General features: G+C 57.3%; 2 protein-coding genes across 2 annotated transcripts; one reads left to right on the top strand and one right to left on the bottom strand.

Annotated features, from left to right (window-relative positions):
- The first annotated feature begins 1,256 nt into the window (after window positions 1-1,256).
- Window positions 1,257-9,602, top strand: WBP1 (WW domain binding protein 1). Its single transcript, XM_035136772.2, has 4 exons — window positions 1,257-1,535; window positions 3,704-3,806; window positions 4,580-4,741; window positions 6,099-9,602. Exons 1-4 carry the CDS (start codon window positions 1,461-1,463, stop codon window positions 6,749-6,751), a joined length of 993 nt encoding a protein of 330 aa, XP_034992663.2. The 5' UTR covers window positions 1,257-1,460; the 3' UTR covers window positions 6,752-9,602.
- A 675-nt stretch (window positions 9,603-10,277) lies between these two features.
- On the bottom strand, window positions 10,278-16,204 carry MOGS (mannosyl-oligosaccharide glucosidase). Its single transcript, XM_035134535.2, has 3 exons — window positions 14,867-16,204; window positions 13,786-13,982; window positions 10,278-12,632 (listed from the first exon to the last, which is right to left on the bottom strand). The coding sequence occupies exons 1-3, from the start codon at window positions 15,080-15,082 to the stop codon at window positions 10,907-10,909; spliced, it is 2,139 nt and encodes a 712-aa protein (XP_034990426.2). The 5' UTR covers window positions 15,083-16,204; the 3' UTR covers window positions 10,278-10,906.
- Between the last annotated feature and the right edge of the window lie 2,596 nt (window positions 16,205-18,800).

Raw genomic sequence — 18,800 nt, 5'->3', positions numbered from 1 at the left:
CAAGGACAAAAGTGGTAAGGACCTAACAGAAGCAGAAGACATCAAGAAGAGGTGGCAAGAATACACAGAGGAATTATACCAGAAAGATATGGAGGTCTCGTACAACCCAGGTAGTGTGGTTGCTGACCTTGAGCCAGACATCTTGGAGAGTGAAGTCAAATGGGCCTTAGAAAGCACTGCTAATAACAAGGCCAGTGGAAGTGATGATATTCCAGCTGAACTATTTAAAATTTTAAAAGATGATGCTGTTAAGGTGCTACACCCAATATGCCAGCAAGTTTGGAAAACTCAGCAATGGCCAGAGGATTGGAGAAGATCAGTCTACATCCCAATTCCAAAGAAGGGCAGTGCCAAAGAATGCTCCAACTACCGCACAATTGCGCTCATTTCACACGCTAGCAAGGTTATGCTTAAAATTCTACAAGGCAGGCTTAGGCCGTATGTGGACCGAGAACTCCCAGAAGTGCAAGCTGGATTTCGAAGGGGCAGAGGAACCAGAGACCAAATAGCAAACATGCGCTGGATCAGGCACCCCCAAACTGTGGCCCTCCAGATGTTTTGGCCTACAACTCCCATGATCCCTAGCTAACAGGACCAGTGGTTAGGGATGATGGGAACTGTAGTCCAAAACATCTGGAGGGCCGAAGTTTGGGGATGCCTGCGCTGGATTATGGAGAAAGCTAGAGAGTTCCAGAAAAACGTCTGCTTCTGCTTCATTGACTATGCAAAAGCCTTTGACTGTGTCGACCACAGCAAACTATGGCAAGTTCTTAAAGAACAGACTCTCTCTCTCCGCGCAGGCGCAGAAATGCCCCTCCGAGCCTCTCGCAGCTTCACGCGCTCCACGGGGCAGGCGAGAGTCGCCGCTTCCCATTGGCCGGCTCCCGCAACACGTGCCTCCCCCCTCCGCATCGCATTGGCCGAGAGCGCCCCGAGGGAGGGGAGGGCCCGGCGATTGGCTTGTTTCCGCAAAGCTCCGCCGCCCCTTGGACTGGCCCGCCGCCTCCCGCGCTGCCTTTGGCCAGGGTCGCTGCCAGTTATGAAGGCGGGCTTCGGGCGTCGACGCTCGTTGGCGGGCGGCCCCTTTCGTCGCCGCGGAGGGCGGGCCCCTCGCCTCTTTGTCTGCTGTTGTTAGGGGAGAAGTCGGCCGCCGATTGGTCTCCGCCTGACGGAGGCGCGGTCGCTGGTTGGGCGCGAGCCCCGCGGAAGGCGCCGATTGGAGGGCTGGGTGCGCCGGGGCGGGAGCCGCGGCCCAGAGTGATGGCGGCTGCCTGGGCTGAGGCGGCGGAGCCGGAGCCCGAGGCGGCCGCGGCGGCGGCGGCAATGAGGGCCGGAGGCGCCGCGAGGCAGCGGGCGGAGGCGGCGGCAGCAGCAGCAGCAGCGGCCGGGCCCCAGGAGGCCGAGGCGGCGGCGGCGGCAGCGTCTGGGCGCCCGCGAAGCCTGTAGGCGGCGGCGGCGCCATGGAGCGGAGGAGGCCTCCGCCCGGGAAAGAAGCGCAGGCCGGCTGGGCCGCCTTGCTCGGCCGGGAGCGGCAGGTAGGGAGCCGCGGGGAGCGCGAGATAGACTGCCTCTGGCCCTGGAGGCTCCACCGGAAGACCGGAAGGGATCTGCAGGCGGGGCGCGTGGGGCATCGAGCAGAGCAGCCTCTTCCCAAGGGCGGCCAAACAGATCAGCAGCTTCATCATCATCATCATCGTTTTATTTGTATGCCGCCTTTCCATTCTTAAAGCCACGCTCAAGGCGGCTCACGACAGGACGAGATTTACACCATGGCCAACATCACAAAAGTCATAAGCAATAAGTAGAGCGCATCAGAAGGTGCACAACCAAATGGGAAACCAATTTCCACATCAACCATAAAATCTAAAACTAAAAACACAGCATTGATATCAATAGCAATTTAAAATGACATCGATTTAAAAAAAACACAATATGAAAAAGGGAGCCCTCTCTGTCAAGCAGCAGCAGATGCCCCGGTGCAGAATATGTCCTGGGATGTAGAAGCCTGGCTCCCTCCAGCTGTGGGTCGCGGAGCAAATTTGCCCAGCCTCCATTTGAAGCCAGGTCAATGGCTGTTGCTGCCTCCTGTGGCAGCGAGTTTCATAGACTATGTGGTGCATGAACAAGGACTGAATTGACAGATAAAGGGCAGCATGCAATTTGTGTGTGTGTGTGGGTGTGGAAACAGCTTCATAGGATGTCAATTGGAGTTCCATTATCATTACCGTTATTTATTTATTTATTTATTTAAATGTCTATGCCACCCTTCATCTGAAGATCACAGGGCTGTTTACAATATAAAAGCACAAAAAATACATACTATAGTAACAAACAAAAACCAATAACACCCCCCCCGCGCGCGTGCACCTTTTAAAAGACCATACTCTTTGTATCTGAAGAAGTGTGCATGCACACGAAAGCTCATACCAAAATAAAAACTTAGTTGGTCTTTAAGGTGCTACTGAAGGAATTTTTTATTTTGCTTTGACTCAGACCAACACAGCTACATACCTGTTACTTTGTTTAGATGATAGCCAAAGGTCTGGGAGAAAAGGAATGTTTTCGACTGGGGCCTAAAGATATGTAATGAAGGCACCAGGCAGGCTTCCCTAGGGAGAGCATTCCACAAGCGGGGAGCCACCGCAGAAAAGGCCCATTCTTGTGTTGCAACCCTCTGGGCCTCTCACGGAGGAGGCACACAAAGAAGGACCTCAGATGATGTGTGCAGGTCAGTTCAGGTGGGGATTGGCAGTCCGTGGGGTATGGCGGTCTTGAGCCATTTAAGGCATTACAGGTTAAAACAAGCCCAGAAACGTATTCTAGTGTTAACTACAATTAATCCAGAATGCGGCAGGTAGACTGGGGACTGGGAGTGGCTGCCGAGACCATATAACACCGGTCCTGAGAGACCTACACTGGCTCCCAGTACGTTTCCGAGCACAATTCAAAGTGTTGGTGCTGACCTGGAAAGCCCTAAACGGCCTCGGCCCAGTATACCTGAAAGAGCGTCTCCACCCCCATCGTTCAGCCTGGACTCTGAGGTCCAGCTCCGAGGACCTTCTGGTGGTTCCCTCCCTGCGAGAAGTGAAGTTACAGGGAACCGGGCAGAGGGCCTTCTCGGTGGTGGTGCCTGCCCTGTGGAATGCCTTCCCACCAGATGTCAAGGAAATAAACAACTATCTGATTTTTAAAAGACATCTGAAGGCAGCCCTGTTTAGGGAAGTTTTTAATGTTTAATGCTGTATTGTGCTTTTAATTAAAGGTAGGTAGCCAGGTTGTTCTGCCGTAGTCCAAAAAAATAAATAAATCCTTCTAGTAGCACCTTAGAGACCAACTAAGTTTGCTATTGCTATGAGCTTTTGTGTGCATAATACCTTCTTCGGGTATCTGAAGAAGTGTGCATGCACACGAAAGCTCATACCAATGACAAACTTAGTTGGTCTCTAAGGTGCTACTGGAAGGAGTTTTTAATATTCGGTTGGAGGCTGCCCAGAGTGGCTGGGGATAAATAATAAATTATGATGCTGATGCTGCTGATGATAACGATGAGACAGGGATAAATATTTTTCTCTCTCTGCCTTTTTCCATGCATCATTTTATACAGTTCTCTCATGTCACCTCTTGCCTTTTCTCCCCTTGGGCGTTTTCGGTGCCCTTTTCCTGAACCTTTCGCTGCTTGGTCGCCGCCTTCTCTCTGGTCCAGGCACGCGAGTTCTGCCCCGGGGTGAACGACCAGCCGTACGTGTGCGAGACGGGTCACTGCTGCGGGGAGACGGGCTGCTGTATCTACTACTATGAGCTCTGGTGTGAGTAGCATGGAAGGAGGGGAGGAGGAAGCTGCCTTAGGTTGAGTCGGATCCATTGACCCATCTAGCTCAGGAAATCCAACACTGACTGGCAGCAGCAACTCCCAAGATTTCAGGCAGGGAGGCTGTCCCGGTCCGACGTTGAGGATGGAGCATGGGCCCTCTTGCTTGGAAGACCAGATGCTCAGCCACTGAACTGTGGTTCTCCTTAAAGCAAATTCTAGTCCTCGTGATTCCATAGAAAAGGCTGTATTGAACAGAAACCTTGGAAAGTGCCACCTTCCAAGTTAGACCCATTGCCCCTTGCAGCTCACTTTGGCTTGCGTATTATTTCTTTAGCGCATATGCCTTGACATCCCTGTCGGCCTCCCCAAGGAGCTCTTCAGGCAAACAAGCTCCCCAAGGCGCCTACGTACAATCAGAACAAGGCAGGCAGGCCCTCCCCCCACAGGCTTACCGTCTTTCTTTTAAATAAACACGCACAGAGAAAAGGAGGCAGAAAGGAAACAGGAATTGGCAAATCAACAGCTTTCTATGTTGTCTACGCTGACTGGCACCTGTTGCTCTTAACCTTCAAATAAAGCAGGATTCCAGTCCCCGTGATTATGAACGGGCTGCCTTCTCCTGAGAGAGAGAGCCTTGGTCCATCTTGGTCAATATTGTCTACACTGACAGGCAGCAGCAGCAGCAGCTGTCTCCCCCAACTACCTAGGAGAGGAGTGCCAGAGCGAGCCTGTTTCCTCCCTAGCTGATCTTCCTCTCCCCCCCGGCAGGGTTCTGGCTCCTGTGGACCGTCCTGATCCTCTTCAGCTGCTGCTGCGCCTACAGGCACCGCCGCGCCAAACTGCGCCTTCAGCAGCAGCAGCGGCAGCGGGAGATCAACCTCATTGCCTACCACGGTGCCTGCAACTATCCCCCGTCCATGATGGATCTCAGTGAGTGCCTTTTCTCTTGGGGCTCTGCCTCACCCAGCCCCTGTGTGGGCAGCAGGTGAGGCAGTGCCACGAGGCTGGCAGGGAGGGAGGGGAGCAAAAATGGAGGGCACCTTGAGCCAAGAACCCCAGAGATCTCCGCTTCTCAAATGAGAATCTGGGACCGGCTGGCAGGCCTCTGGGCCACCCCTTTGCCTGCTGATTAAAGGCAGTTCAGGGGAAGGACGACCCCCTTTCCGAGGGGAAGGGGGTATAAGGATAACCAGGAACAATACTAAATATTAAGAATGGTAAATAGGGAATAGACAGGAAAGGGATAAGAGAGGAAGGTTGTTACAGGAGCAAAAAACAAATATCAAAGGACAAAGGGTGAAAGGAACTAGCAGCGATTTGTGAGGGGCAGAGGTGGGCATGAGGTACAAGTTGAATGCAGAGAATAAATGACAGAAGATGGGTAAGAATACTTTGTGAGGCATGTGGGGTGGGAAAGGGAAAATATACGAGAAGACTGCTTCTCCACCTGGATCAACCAATTGTGGAGGCTGTCATTCAAACTCCCAGAGAAGCTTGAGGAAGCGTGAACTCTAGACTTCCTTGCTGCAAGGGAAACACATGGCAAAGAATTCTGCCATCTCCAAAGATGGATTAGGTCTTGATAGAAAGCAGTGTCCGTAATTGGCCACTGACGGTGCCCAAAGCCTCACCTGCCCCCATCTTGAAACCGGTGCTGGCCCTTTGCCGTCCTGTTGCGGCTGGCGGGCCTCAGAAATGTAAAGCCGCGAGCTAAGGCTTGTGGACTAGGGGATTGGAGGAGATTGGGTCAGCTGGGCCAGAACATCTAGTTCTGGGTGTTTTTTTGCTTAAATCATATCCAGCTGATGCTGTTTTAAGGAGAAACGTTATGGGAAACCTTCAGAGCCAGCAGTTGAGCCCCATGTTGGTGCCCCTCCGTTGATGTGAAGGTGGCAAGTTTTTTGTCAGTTTCAGAACTTGGCACACACACACACACACACACACACACACACACACACACACACACCCTAGACTGCAGAACTTTTCCTGAACTACAACTCCCGTCATCCCTGACCATTGGCCGTGCTGGCCGGGGCTGATGGGGGCTGGAGGCCAGCAACATCCAGCGGCCTACAAGCCAGCTACCCCTAATCTTCGCTCGCTGGCAGGGCCTCTCCAGGTCTTCTACAATCCAGGGGTGCCAGGGATCGAGCCCAGACGCTGTGGCATGCAGAGCAGTTTGCTTTGCCACTTTGCCACCCCTTCCTGCTGGCCCAGCTCTCAGAAGTCCGCCTGCTTCTGCGGTCCTGGGTGGTGCTGAGTCCGTCTCTCTGCCCTCCTTCTGCAGGGATGCTGGCTTCCTTCAAGCTGCCTGCCTACGAAGAGGTGGCCCATCGCCCGACCACCCCGCCACCCCCCTACAGTGCCATCCTGGGAGGCTCCACCAGCCGCCTGGGCTCCAGCACGCTGACTCTGACCGGCAGCTCGGAGAACTATACCAGCTGCTCTTGCGAGTCCAGCTGCCTGACGTCCCCCAGCAGCACCTCTCTGTCGGCCACGGAGGCCAGCACCCCCAGCGAGGGCGAGGCGGATGCCGAAGGGGCCGGCGGATGCAGCAGCAGCACGGGGGGCAGCTGGGAGCTGGCGGGCAAGCTGGCGCCCCGCCCCGCGCCCCCCAAGCACGCCCTCTTCTCCTCCAGCGTGGAGCTCTTCGAAGGCGACTCCCGGCGAGTCTCGGACAGCGACGAAGGGCCCGACGCCCTGGACGAGGGGGAGCACTTCCGCCACCGCCGGCTGACGGGCGACTCCGGGATCGAGGTGGGGCGCGGGCAGGACGAGGACGAGGCGGCTGGCGAGGACAGCGAGGAGGAGGCGGCCCACCTGCTGGGCAAAGGGGTCCCCTGCTCTCCCCCAGGCAGCGAGGCCCAGAGTCTGTGTGCGGGGCAAGCGGAAGGGGACCCCGAAGAACTGGCCGCCTCCTCACCTACGTTGCCTGTCTGAAGAGGGCCTGCCCTGCTTGGCTGACTTCCCCTTTCCTGACCCCTGGGACTCCGCTGCCCCTGCCCTCCTGGCGCCAGGCAGCAGCAGGAGGGGGGGAGGAAGGGCTCCTGCGCCCTGCACTTCACTGTGGAGAATTACCGCCTTAGCACCAACACTGCCCTCTGCCCATAGCCAGATCTCACGCTCTGTTTCTTGTTTCCCTGCCTAGCCAGTCCATCCGTAGTAAGCGCCCCCCCCCCAGCTCTCTTCCAGCTTTGTGACCAAAGGTCTGCTCCCCCTCCCACCTTCGGGTTGGGCGCTTCCTTAGGAGCCTTCTGTGGACTTGTACAGTGAGTGTCCTGTCTCTTGGGGGGTGGGGTGGGCCTGGACTACCTGCCAGACCCCAACGACCGTAGCAGTTGTGTGTGTGCGTGCGTGCGTGTCTCCCGCTGCGCTCTGCAACCTTTGGGGACAAGGTGTGGCTCTTCCTCGGGGGGGGGGGCTGCCTCCTTCCTTCCTTCCTCCCCCCTCGGGATTTGCGCTGGGTTTGGGGTTTGCTGGTTGCCTGGATGAAACGGTTCTCGCGACCCCTGCTCCTCGCTCCAACCAAGCTGGGCTGGGAGTGGGGAGCTGGCCTTCCCTGGGCAGGCTGCTCGAAGCAGCTTGTGGGGTCCTTGCCATACCAGTGCCTGGTAGCCTTGGGAGTGGAGGCTGGGGGGGGGGCAGCAGTGCGTGCTTCTTATTAAAGAGATGTGAACACCCCCGGCTCAGAGGCTCTTGTTTGGAGGGTGTGTTGCAGGGCTGGGTATGGCAGCTCTCCTTTGGGGAAACTTGCAGGCTGAGACAGCTGCATCTTGTAAGTTCAGCCCCCTCTTAGGGTTCCAAGCGGGGGCTGGGAGAAGCCGTTTTCTTTCTCTCTCCATAGGTCAGGAGATGCGCAACTGCAGCAGGGAAGGGGGACTTGGCTCATTGTGGCCCATCCTCCCATCTCAGCAAAGATGCCCTGTCTCCGATGAAGGCACACATTCTGAATTTACCTCCCTGGCGTTTGAGAAGTCGATTGGGGTTTTGTTCTTAGGGGCAGTGCCGTAGTGGCTCCCATTTTTTTAACTGCCATCATCCTATTTGGATGAGAACAGCCAGCACAAATGCCACAGGGTCTGTCTGTCTCTCCCCCCCCCCTTTGTGTCTAATCTAAACACGGCCCCCTTAAGATTTGCAGCATTCCTCTGTGTCTCCGTCTGAGTTTCAGTGCCCAGGACTGGACCTGTCACTCCTGGCTGAGATCTGAGCGTGTCTTGGAAGCAAAATTAGCTGCTTGCTCCCGAGCTGTAGCACTGTACTAGAATTCTCCCACTGAAGCGCACATTCTTAGCTTATTTATACCTCCATTTCATCAGTAGTAATCACACTAGTGTGCTCCAAACACCAGACACAGCTCTTGCAACAACTCCTTAAGGCTGGGTAGCTCAGTTGGCTAGAGCATGGTTCTGCTAACGCCAAGGTTGCAGGTTCGATCCCTATATGGGACAGCTGCCTATCCCTGCCTTGCAGGGGGTTGGACTAGATGATCATCAGGGTCCCTTCCAACTCTATGCTTCTATGAAGTAGTTTTCTTCTGTCTGCTGCCCTCCATATTTTGCTGGTCCCCAGCTCCCACCATCCCAAACTTTTAAACCATTCATTCATTTGTGTAGCCCGTCTTTCAGCTAAGGAATTCCTGGAGACTGTGACTTGACTGAGAATCTACAGGTTGTTACTCTTGCAAAACTCCTTTTGAGCTGGAGCTGATTTTTTTATTTTAAAAAATCCAAATCTTTTGTGTTTGGGGGCAGAGTTTGCAGCTGGACTTGTGGGTTGCAATAAAATAAAATAAATAGTGGGAGCAGTACAAGTGTGTAAAGTGACTTGTTCCGGGAAGCAGTGGGAATCCTGCGCGTGATTTGTTGCACAGGGAGTAAGTCATGCAATATCCCGGCTACATAGTGAAGCAAGTGAGCCAGCCTCTATGAGGAGGCAAGGCAAATGTGGCCCGAGAATCAGAAGACAGTCAAATGAATGGTGGGCTGCATTGGTGTATTGCGTCCTAACTATGGCAGGGGCCACTCATTGGGGGGGGATTGCAATGGAGATGGGGCAAACCTTCAGGATGCCATTTTGTCCACAAATCCATGTGGCCAGACAGGGAGACCCACCTCATATGCAAGCTGCGGACTTGAAAACCAGAGGTTCAAGAGCTGAGGAATCTGCCTTAACCCCAAGTCTACACATGCAGCGGGGCCACACTTGGGTCCTGGGGGTGGGGGGGACTCTGGGAATCTGGCCGGGAGGGGGAATGGCCGGCTGTAGCCCCCTGTGCCAAAACAGTTTTCTTGCAAGTCGCAATGAAGATTTCCACGCAGCTGCTAACGGAGGGCAGCCCTTTCTGTGAGGAGACAGGAGGAGCCTTGCTCAATCGGTGCCACGGCCCCTCTAGACCAGCTTCCTGTTCTCACAGTAGCCAACCTGGGGGAAAGCAGCAAGCAGGATCCAAGCACAAGAGCCCTCCCCTCCCCTCTAGCTGTCGCTGCTGAAGTGGCCTGCAGCCCAGGAAAGGTGATGGCATGGTGAAGCCGTGAAGTATTTTGGGTGCCTTGCGATGGCCTGGCGAGAGATGTTGTGGTCCAGGGGCAGAGCAGCCTCCTTGGAGGCAGGGTGTTCAAGCTCTGGGCAGCTTCGCGGAAAAAACTCTGGTAGCAGATGAATGGGGGGGGGGTGGATTTCTGCCTCTGGAGTTTTCCATATCTCCCAGCAACCAATGAGGCAAGATCCTGTGGCGCTCAGCTCACTCTGTCCCCTGGGGTTGAATTTGGAGGCTGGGGGGGGGGGGTGTTCCCTCCCTCCTGTGGGCAGAAGGTGCCATTTTGCCCACCTAAATGTTGGCACTTGGATGGAATTCAGGTGAGGCTGGTGGCCCATGTGGCTCCATATACCTGCATGCCTAGGTTCGATCCCCACTTGGGACAGCTGGCTCTTCCTGCATTGCAGAGGGGTTGGGCTAGATAATCCTCGGGACCCCCTTACAACTCTCTTATTCTCTGAGTGTGGAGAAACACGCTGTGGCCCTTAAGCAGCTGGTCCCAGTTCACATCACCTTATCCTATATAATAAAGTGCAAGTGTCTCTGCGTCCAGATTCCCTGTGTCCGTGCTACTGCGCATGTGCCCCACGGACACAGGGATTGGATGCAGAGACTGCATGCACACATGCACGCGCTCTCCCCACCCCCCCCCAACCTACCGTTTCCCTGCGGCCGCCAACCGCTGCTCCCAGCCGGACTGAGCGTTGGTGGCGGGGGGGGGGAGAGAGAGAGTGTGTGTGTGTGCGTCCATCCAGCAAGGACAGGTCCCGGGGTTCGGAGAAGCGCTGCGCAAGCGCTTCTCCGAACCCCAGGATGTCTCCTTCCTGTCGGCGGCTGGGGGAGAGGAAGGAAGGAGGAGAAAGGGCTGCTTTCTCCTCCTTCGTTCCTGTCCCCCTGCCGCTGACAGGAAGGAGACATCCTGGGGTTTGGAGAAGCGCTGCGCCCGTTTACTCAACGGGCTGAATTACACTAGTAGCACCATAAACTCGTTAATCCCCAAGGCTTCAAAAAGTTGTTAACTTGCAGCACGTTTGCCTTTGGGTAGCTGCACTCCCCAAATCGTAAGCAACGGGCCCAGTCAAAATCCTCCCTCCCAGGAGCTAAAAACATTAAAAGGCTTTGAGGTTCCCCCCCCCCAAAAAAACAACAAAGTGGCATATAAATTTTGCAAATTAACAATAAATAAAATCCCAAGTGCAGATTCACCAGCAGCCCCTGGGTGAGCCACTCTGAGCGCACAAACCCCCTTCCTGTTGCCTTTGCTTCTGACTCCAAGGCATCTATCTCCCCTCCCCGCTCCAAACTCCAGAGGTGGCAGCCCAAGGGAATGCCAAAGCAGACCATGGAGGCACCTTCCCACAGCCCAGCTCCTTTCCCGCAAGAGGCCACTGGCACATCCAGCTTCACAGCTTTATTTCGCTAGAAAATCAGAAGTCCGATCCTGGAGGGAGGTGTAGGGAGAGCAGCTGCGGCCAGCTGCCCAGGATTCAAAACACCTGAGGGGAGGAGGCGGGCACCGCGCCCACCAAGAGCGTGGCACAGGCACTTTCAGAAGCTCAGTACTCCTCGGCCATCATGAGCACCACCAGGGCCGACCAGCCCGTGAAGGGGTAGCACCCTTGGCCCTTGCCTGTGCCGTCGTGATACTGCTCCCAGACGTAGCCGCTCTCCAGGTACTGCCGGTAGACGTTGCCCACGACGTTGGCCCGCAGCTCCCGGTACAGGGCGGCCGCCTGCTCCCGGAAGGGCCCCTCCAGCCGGCCGTAGTGCTGCAGAGCCCGCACGGCCAGGAAGTTGATGTTGAGCCACACCGGGCCCCTCCAGTACGGGGGGTCGTGCTCCGTGTTGTGCTTGAGGTAGAAGGGGCTGGAGCGCGACAGAGAGCGCAGCCCAAAGGGCGTCCAGAGCTTCCTCTCGCTGCGCAGGTCGGTCAGCAGGCTGCCCAGGCGCGGTGAGTCGGGGCGCAGCAGCTGCAGGAGCAGCGGGAACAGGCTCACGTAGCCAAAAGCGCCCCCCACAAACTGCAGCCGGGGCGGCTTCCGCACCACCCGCAACAGGCGCGGCGTGGGCAGGGGCTGCCCCGGAGGAGGGGGGCGCAGCTTCTCGCGCTCCAGGGCCGCCGCCTGCGTGTGGTTGCCGTAGTCGGCAAAGGTGCCTAGGGCCTCGGCCCAGTGGTGCCGGTCGAGCAGCTGCCCGTCCGACAGCACCTCCGCCATGTGACGGTACTCCTCAGCCGGCTCCCCGAGACGCATGGCCACCTCCGCCATGACGCCCGAGGCCACGGCCATCCAGCAGCGCAGGTCCAGGTGCCGCTCGTCCTCCGAGGGGTGCGAGGCCCTCGGGTAGTCGTCCAGGCCGGAGGTGAGCGTCTTGGGGTTCAGGAACGCCTGGGTGTCCCGGTCGCGGCCGCGCCAGCGGAAGGTGAAGGGCAGCGGCCCGGCCTGCGTGCTGTTGTACCAATCGTACCAGCTCTGCAGCCGCGGGTAGAGGCGCCGCAGGTAGTCCGTCCCCAGAGCTTCCTGGGCCAGCAGCTGCCGCAGCGCCAGGAAGAGCGTCGGGGGGTTTCCGGCACTGCTGTGCTGCACAACGAACTCGGCGGGCACCTTGGCACGGGCCTCGGCGCCCAGGATCTGCTCCCGTGGGATCCAGCCTTCGGCGTTCATGAGGTCCAGCCAGTGCGCCAGCACGTCTCGGCTGAGGGCCGCGTCCCAGCGGGCCAGCAGCAGCTGGTGGAAGCCCTCGTCCCACAGGAAGCCCCGCGGGAAGAAGGAGCGCGAGGGCACGGCTGTGAAGAGCGGCGCCTCCGGGTAGGGCTGGGGGAGCTCGGCATGGGGCGACTGCACCAGCGAGCGCCCGTGGAAGTAACCCATCCCACCCAGCATGTTGCTGAGGGCGGCTCGGGCAAAGCTCTGCTCCGGCGACGAGAAGCCCTTGCGGGCCAGGCCAAAGGCCTCCTCGAAGCGCCGCTCAAAGGCTGCCGTGTGGCGGCCCAGCTCCTGCGACAGAGCCTCGCCCGCCAGCCGCCCGGCACGGCCGCCCACGCTGCCCGATTCAAAGAGCACCTCCAGGCGGCAAGGCAGCGACACCGTCACCTGGTGCACCAACAGCTGGCTGTGAGGCAGCAGCCCCCTCTCCCCGGCCGGGGGGTGGTAGGCTTCCACCCCAAAGTAGCGGCGCTTGGGGGCTCCTGGCGGGGCAAAGGTGAAGCGAGGGGTCAGGCTGGCTTTCACCACGTCGCTCAGGCGGTCCAGCCCTTCGGCCTGTGCCTGCAGGTAGTTGTAACTGGAGAGGGAGAAAGGGAGCAAGAATCACCGCCAAGGACTACTGCTCTTCCTCCACGGGAAGAGGCGGCTATCATCTTATCTATCTATCTATCTATCTATCTATCTATCTATCTATCTATCTATCTATCTATTTCGTTTATATAGTGTCCCTTCACCCACAGATCTCAGGGCGGTTCACAAGATAAGAGCAATTTTGGCCTTAAATGGAAATTCTGGACTTTGAAGTCATTTTATTTATTTGTTTATTGTTCTGTATTGTATTGCACTTATTAGTATTTTAATTCATGTGGAGTGTCTTATCTGAGTTGATACAGCAAGCGAGAAATTTTCTTGTTCCCGCAAGGGGACAATGACAATAAAGTTTTTATTCTATTCTATTCTAAGATAAAAATGGGATAGTAGCACAAAATATATACCGTATTTTTCTGTCTATAAGACACCCCCATGTATGAGACGCCCCCTAATTTTTGACATTTTTTAAAAGGGAAAAAAACCTAGTCTTATACACGGGAAAATGCGGTAATTAAAGCAAAACTAAACATAACCCGCCTTCCCACATATAGAGTTTAAAAGCCGTAGAATAGGATTCATTAATTTTAATATTTTAAGATTAATTTTAGAACTGCATTGATCATAAATTGGTACCATCATGACTGAACGGTATGCAAGTTAAATTGGCCAACCGGAATGGATACAATACCCGTACCCAATATCTTATGAACCGCCCCGAGATCTTTTCCTGAAGGGTGGTATATAAATCAGCCCAAGGTCTGGTTGAAGAGGAACGTTTAGCCTGGCACTACAGATGTATAGTCAAAGCCCCAGGTGAGCCTCCCTGGAAAGAGCATCCCACAAAAGGGGAGCCAGTGCAGAGAAGGCCCCGTCCTTGTGTTGCCACCCTCGGGACCTCTCAATGCTTCCGAATGCCAGCTGCTGGAAACCGCAGGAGGGGAGAGTTGCCCTCGTGCTCGGATCCTGCCTGTGTGTTTCCTGTAATGGGTATCTGGCTGGCAACTCTTGAGAGCAGGATGCTGGGCCATGGGCCTGATCCATCCGTCTCGGCTTAGGTTCTTACTTAAGGGAGACACAATCACATCCCCACACCCGCCCCCTAGGATTGAAAATGGTGGCATTTCCGCCCTGCAGGGTACCTGGCGTAGAGAGGTGCTGTGCCAGCCTCATTGGTGGGCTGCTGGAAGGTGATGGTGAAGTGGCCCAGCTCCTCTGTTGTGCCTGTCAGGGATGCCAAGCGGCCCGTCTTCTGCTCTACCACAGGCTGCAAAGACCCCTGCCCATCCGTCGCCATGTAGAAGAGCAGAGAGATGAAGGGAGCCGGGGGCCCAGTTCTCTGAGGACAAGAAAGCAGCGTCAGGAAGCCGTAAGACTACTCTCTGTGGCTCTGTCATGGATGCTTCATTTGTGGTCCCTGCACTGCAGGGGGGTTGGGCTAGAGGACCTTTGGGACCCCTTTCAGCTCTACCATTCTAGGATTCTGTTTGCCTGGCTGCCTATCTGCTTCTAAGTCTTTGAGAGCCCTGCTCTGGGTGAGACTTGTGGGTCGAAGCCTCGGAAACCTGATTTGAAGCAGGCCTTTGCATCCTGGCTGAGCATCTTGGGGCAGTGGGGGGGGGCGGTTAGCCCCATGCATTCTAAGCCTTGGAGAAACTTGGTTCCCTTCCACCCCTCGGACAGAGTTTGGGGCCTCTGCTGCCGTCTCGAGGTCACGGGGAAAGATAAGAAGCAGAAGGAGGAGAACTATGGGGGGGGTGTTATCTTGATGTCCTCAAGGGCTGTGCGTGTTTTGGAACGAACAAGGCAAGGAAACCAGAGGCTTCCTTGTGCTGAAAATGAAGTTACGCTGTGCAGCCCACCCGGCTGCGGTCTGCTGGCAAGCGGGTCCCAGGGCTGCCACCTGAAGGCCTGAGAAGGAGCCCAAGCCACGGAGCAGGGAGCGAGCAGTGGCTACGAGCCACAACGGCTGCATTCTGCCTCCATGCTCGGAGGCAGCAAAGCTTGGCTCTTTGGCTCAGATCCTGCTTGCGAGTTTCCCACAGCCAACGGTTCAGATGGGCCCCTGGCCTGATCCTGCAGGCTCTTTTTGGGTGCAAGCATGCCTGGGTCTGGTAACAGCTAAGCAGGAGCCCCCCTGCACCTCCCCTCCAGCTCCACGAAGGGCTACGGGTGCATTCCTTAAGAGGTGCCCGTCTCTCCCGCTGGCTCCTCCCCACTCACCTCGGGCCGCACCGTGACCCTCCAGCTCCAGTCTCCCCCGTGCTGACCCCCAGGCCGCTTCACAAACTCCGTCTGCAGGCTGAGGCCAACGTCCTGGATCTCCTGCACCCCAAAATTGACGCCGTCGTGAAGCAGCCAGCCGTAGCGCGGGAGGCCGTCACTCTGCTCACAGGTGTGACGCAGCCGGACGTCCCCCTCCAGCTGGTGCATCCACATGAGGCCTGCGGGGAAGGCAGAGCAGGAAGAGCCACAGAATGGCAGAGTCGGGAGGGCCCTCCAGAGTCATCTAGTCCAACCCCCTGCTGCAATGCAGAGAGGGTGGGCAAGACCCACTCTGTCAGGGACAGCAAAGGCACAGACCCCGTTGCCTCCTCATCTCTTGGCCACGCTCCACGAGGACAGAGGCCTGGACGGCAGCCTTGCAAGCCCAATCTGTTCCGGACTTGCAGAACACACTGGCTCCCTTCTTTCCTCTAGGACAGGGGTGGCCAACTCCCAAGAGACTGCGATCTAATCACAGAGTTAAAAACTGGCAATGATCTAACCCCTTTTGGGGGGGTTCAGGTCAAAGTTGTTGGTCTTTTTTTTAGGAAGAAGGAAGGCCCATTTGGGGGGGGGGTGTTGGGTCAAAGTTGTTGAGTTTTTTCAGGGAGGACGTAAAATGTTGAGCTTTTTTAAAGGGAGCCATAGTTGTTCAGCTTCTTTGGGGGGAGCCAGTGATCTACCGCAGGCGTCCAGTGATCTACCGGTAGATCACAATCTACCTGTTGGACATGCCTGCTCTAGGAGCACTGAAGACACCCAGATTTTTGGAGAGGGTTGGAAGGAACCCTTATGCCAACACCAGAACTAGTGGGCCACATATTCCAAAACAGCTGCCAAGGAACAGCTGTTGGGACAAAGAACCTCCTCCCCGGTCCCAGCAGCATGTGACACACACCAGCTCCTCAGGAGTAGCATCCTGAGTGCTCTCTCCTTTGCTAGGGGGGGGCAGTGGGGGGGTCTTTCCACCTGGGGTCTGTTTTGCGCTGGAAGTGGGCTGAAAGCGCCCCTTTCTCTGCACGCTCTGACACCTGTCCCAATCTGACTTGACCCCAAGGCTGCTCTCTTGAGACAAAGGGATGCCAACAGCAGCACCCCAAAGACTCCAGACTTCCAAGCGCCGGGCTGCCAAAGCCTTGTGCCACCTGCCACGTGGACCTGGACGGCCAAGGGTGCCGGTGGCGCCGGGTCCATCGGCAAGGCCCTCCCCCGGCCGGCCTGCCCTCTTGGCATCCCAAGCACAGAGCTAGCTGGACGGGGCCCCCCCGGGGTCATCCAGCCCGACCCGCTGCCAGCGGCGCTTCCTCCCCTCCCTCTCACCTGCGACGGGCGATCGGGGGCTGCGCGCCTTCATGCCGAAGTAGACCTGCGGCCGGTAGGAGCCCCAGAAGCGGCGGGGTTCGGCCGCGGGGCCGCTGCTGTTGGCGTCCAGGATGCGGGGGGCCGGGTGCAGGGTGAGCACGCGGGCCGCCCGCCAGCGCCGCGCCCCGACGCCGTAGCCCACGGCCGCCAAGCCCAGCGCCAGCGAGCCCAGCGCCAGCAGCGCCACCAGCCGCGATCGAGCAGCCCGAGGCTGCCCCGGGGGTCCACCGCCGCCGCCTCGCAGCCTCCTCGCCCCGGCCGCCGCCGCCGCCGCCGCCCGAGGGGGCCCCTTCTCCGCCGAGCGCCGCCCCGCCTCGGGTCCTGGTCGCCGCCGCTCGCGGGCCATCCTCCGCGCCGCCGCCGCACCTGCAGCCCCGACGGGGCGGGAGGGGGGGGGAGAGACGAGTCGCTTAGGAGATCGGGGGCCGCCCGGGGACTCCCCCGGCCCCCGACGGGCAGGAACCTGCTGCCCAGGGTCCCCCTCCCTCCCTCCCTCCCCCCAAGCGCCGCCGGGGCAGCAAGGCTGTCTCCTGGCTCACCCTTCCTCCTGCTGGACTCCACGCGGCTCCCCGACGCGGCCAGGACTACCTTTCCCAGCAGGCCCCGCGGCGCCCGGAGTCGGACCCCGGTGCACTCTGGGAGCTGTAGTCCCTGCCGGTTCCCCGCCTTCCACCAGGCGCTGCTCGGGCTTCGTTCCCCGCGCGCACCCCGGAAGTGGTGGCGAAGGGTGCCGTGGCGCCCGGCGAGAGGTGGGCATCCCGCGCATGCGCCTCCGCTGGGCGGGCAGGCAGGGTGCGATGGGGCAGGAATGCAGCAAAAGGGGGGGCGGCATCTGCATTGCAATGGGGCGCCGGATTGACGCAGAAGCGAAACAAGCTCTAGTTTAGGGGCCCCCTTGTGGCTGCTGGGGATTTGAACCCAGGTCTCCCCTCTGCCCCAGGGGTCAGCAAACCTTTTCGGCAGGGGCCAGTCCCCTGTCCCTCAGACCTTGTGGGGGGCCGGACTATATTTTGAAAAAAAATATGAACGAATTCCTATGCCCCACAAATAACCCAGAGATGCATTTTAAAGAAAAGGACACACTCTACTCATGTAAAAGCACGCTGATTGCCGGACTTGGAAGGCGACGGGGCCGCATCCGGCCCCCGGGGCCTTAGTTTGCCTACCCATGCTCTGACCACTGCACCCCACTGCCTCCCATGAAGCCTCTCAGCCTTGCCTGCCTCACAGGGTTGTTGTGCAGATTAGAGGAGGAAAGGAGGAGGACCACAAGCACCACCCTGAGCCCCTTGGAGGGGGGGGTGGAAAGGGGGGATATAGTGCAAGATAAAGGAAATCCTCCAGCTGCTTTGAGGTTCCCGGAGCTTCTCTGACCCTTTTGCCGCCCAAAAGGACCACAGGAAAGGCAAGTCGCCCTGCTTGGTTCTCTGCAGGTGGTGAAGCCCAACTCTCCATGGGGCTGAAACCCTCTGGATCCTTCCAGCGCCCTCCTGCCCCGTTTCCCAGCGTGGTGGGCAGGTGGGTGCTGCGCACAGCGCGGCTGCCACAGGCGCTGGTGCACGGCGGGCCGGCCAGCCAGCGGGTGGGCGCAGCTCGCGGCGCCCTCCTGGCGGGCCGGCACCGTGGTGCCCTGCGCCACCCAGTCTGCACGTAGGGGCGACCCTGGTGGTGCATGCTCTGGTTCTCTCTCGCTTGGACTACTGCCATGCGCTCTTTGTGGGGCTCCCTCTGAGGTGACCCGAAAACTACAACTAATCCAGAATGCGGCAGCTAGATTGCGGACTGGGGGCGGCCACAGAGACCATATAACACCGGTCCTGAAAGACCTACACTGGCTCCCAGGACGTTTCCGAGCACAATTCAAAGTGTTGGTGCTGACCTTTCAAGCCCTAAACGGCCTCGGTCCTGTATACCTGAAGGAGCGTCTCCACCCCCATCGTCCATCCTGGACACTGAGGTCCAGCGCCGAGGGCCTTCTGGCGGTTCCCTCATTGCGTGAAGCCAAGTTACAGGGAACCAGGCAGAGGGCCTTCTCGGTGGTGGCGCCCGCCCTGTGGAAAGCCCTCCCATCAGATGTCAAGGAAATAAACAACTATCTGACTTTTAGAAGACATCTGAAGGCAAACCTCTTTTGGGAAGTTTTTAATGATTAATGCTGTATTGTGTTTTTAATACTCGGTTGGGAGCTGCCCAGAGTAGCTGGGGAAACCCAGCCAGATGGGCGGGGTAATGAATAATAAATTATTATTAATAAAAAATAAATAATTGTCCAGTAGCACCTTAGGGACCAACTAAGTTTGCCATTGGTATAAGCTTTCGTGTGCATGCACACTTCTTCAGATAACTTTTTATTTTTATTTCGACTGCGTCAGACCAACACGGCTGCCTACCTGAAAATAATAATTTTATTATTATTATTATTATGTGTCGGGGGGGTGGGGTCATACCTTTTGCAAATTGTGGTACCCGTGCCCCTGCCAGGGCCATTTTGCCCCCACGAGCCTTTTGAACTGCCCCCAACCAGTCGCAG

This window comes from Zootoca vivipara, chromosome 9, assembly GCF_963506605.1.
Source record: "Zootoca vivipara chromosome 9, rZooViv1.1, whole genome shotgun sequence".
In the NCBI taxonomy this organism is placed as follows: Eukaryota; Metazoa; Chordata; class Lepidosauria; order Squamata; family Lacertidae; genus Zootoca; species Zootoca vivipara.
The sequence above is the reverse complement of the archived record's forward strand: the minus strand, read 5'-3'. Positions and strand labels throughout refer to the sequence as shown.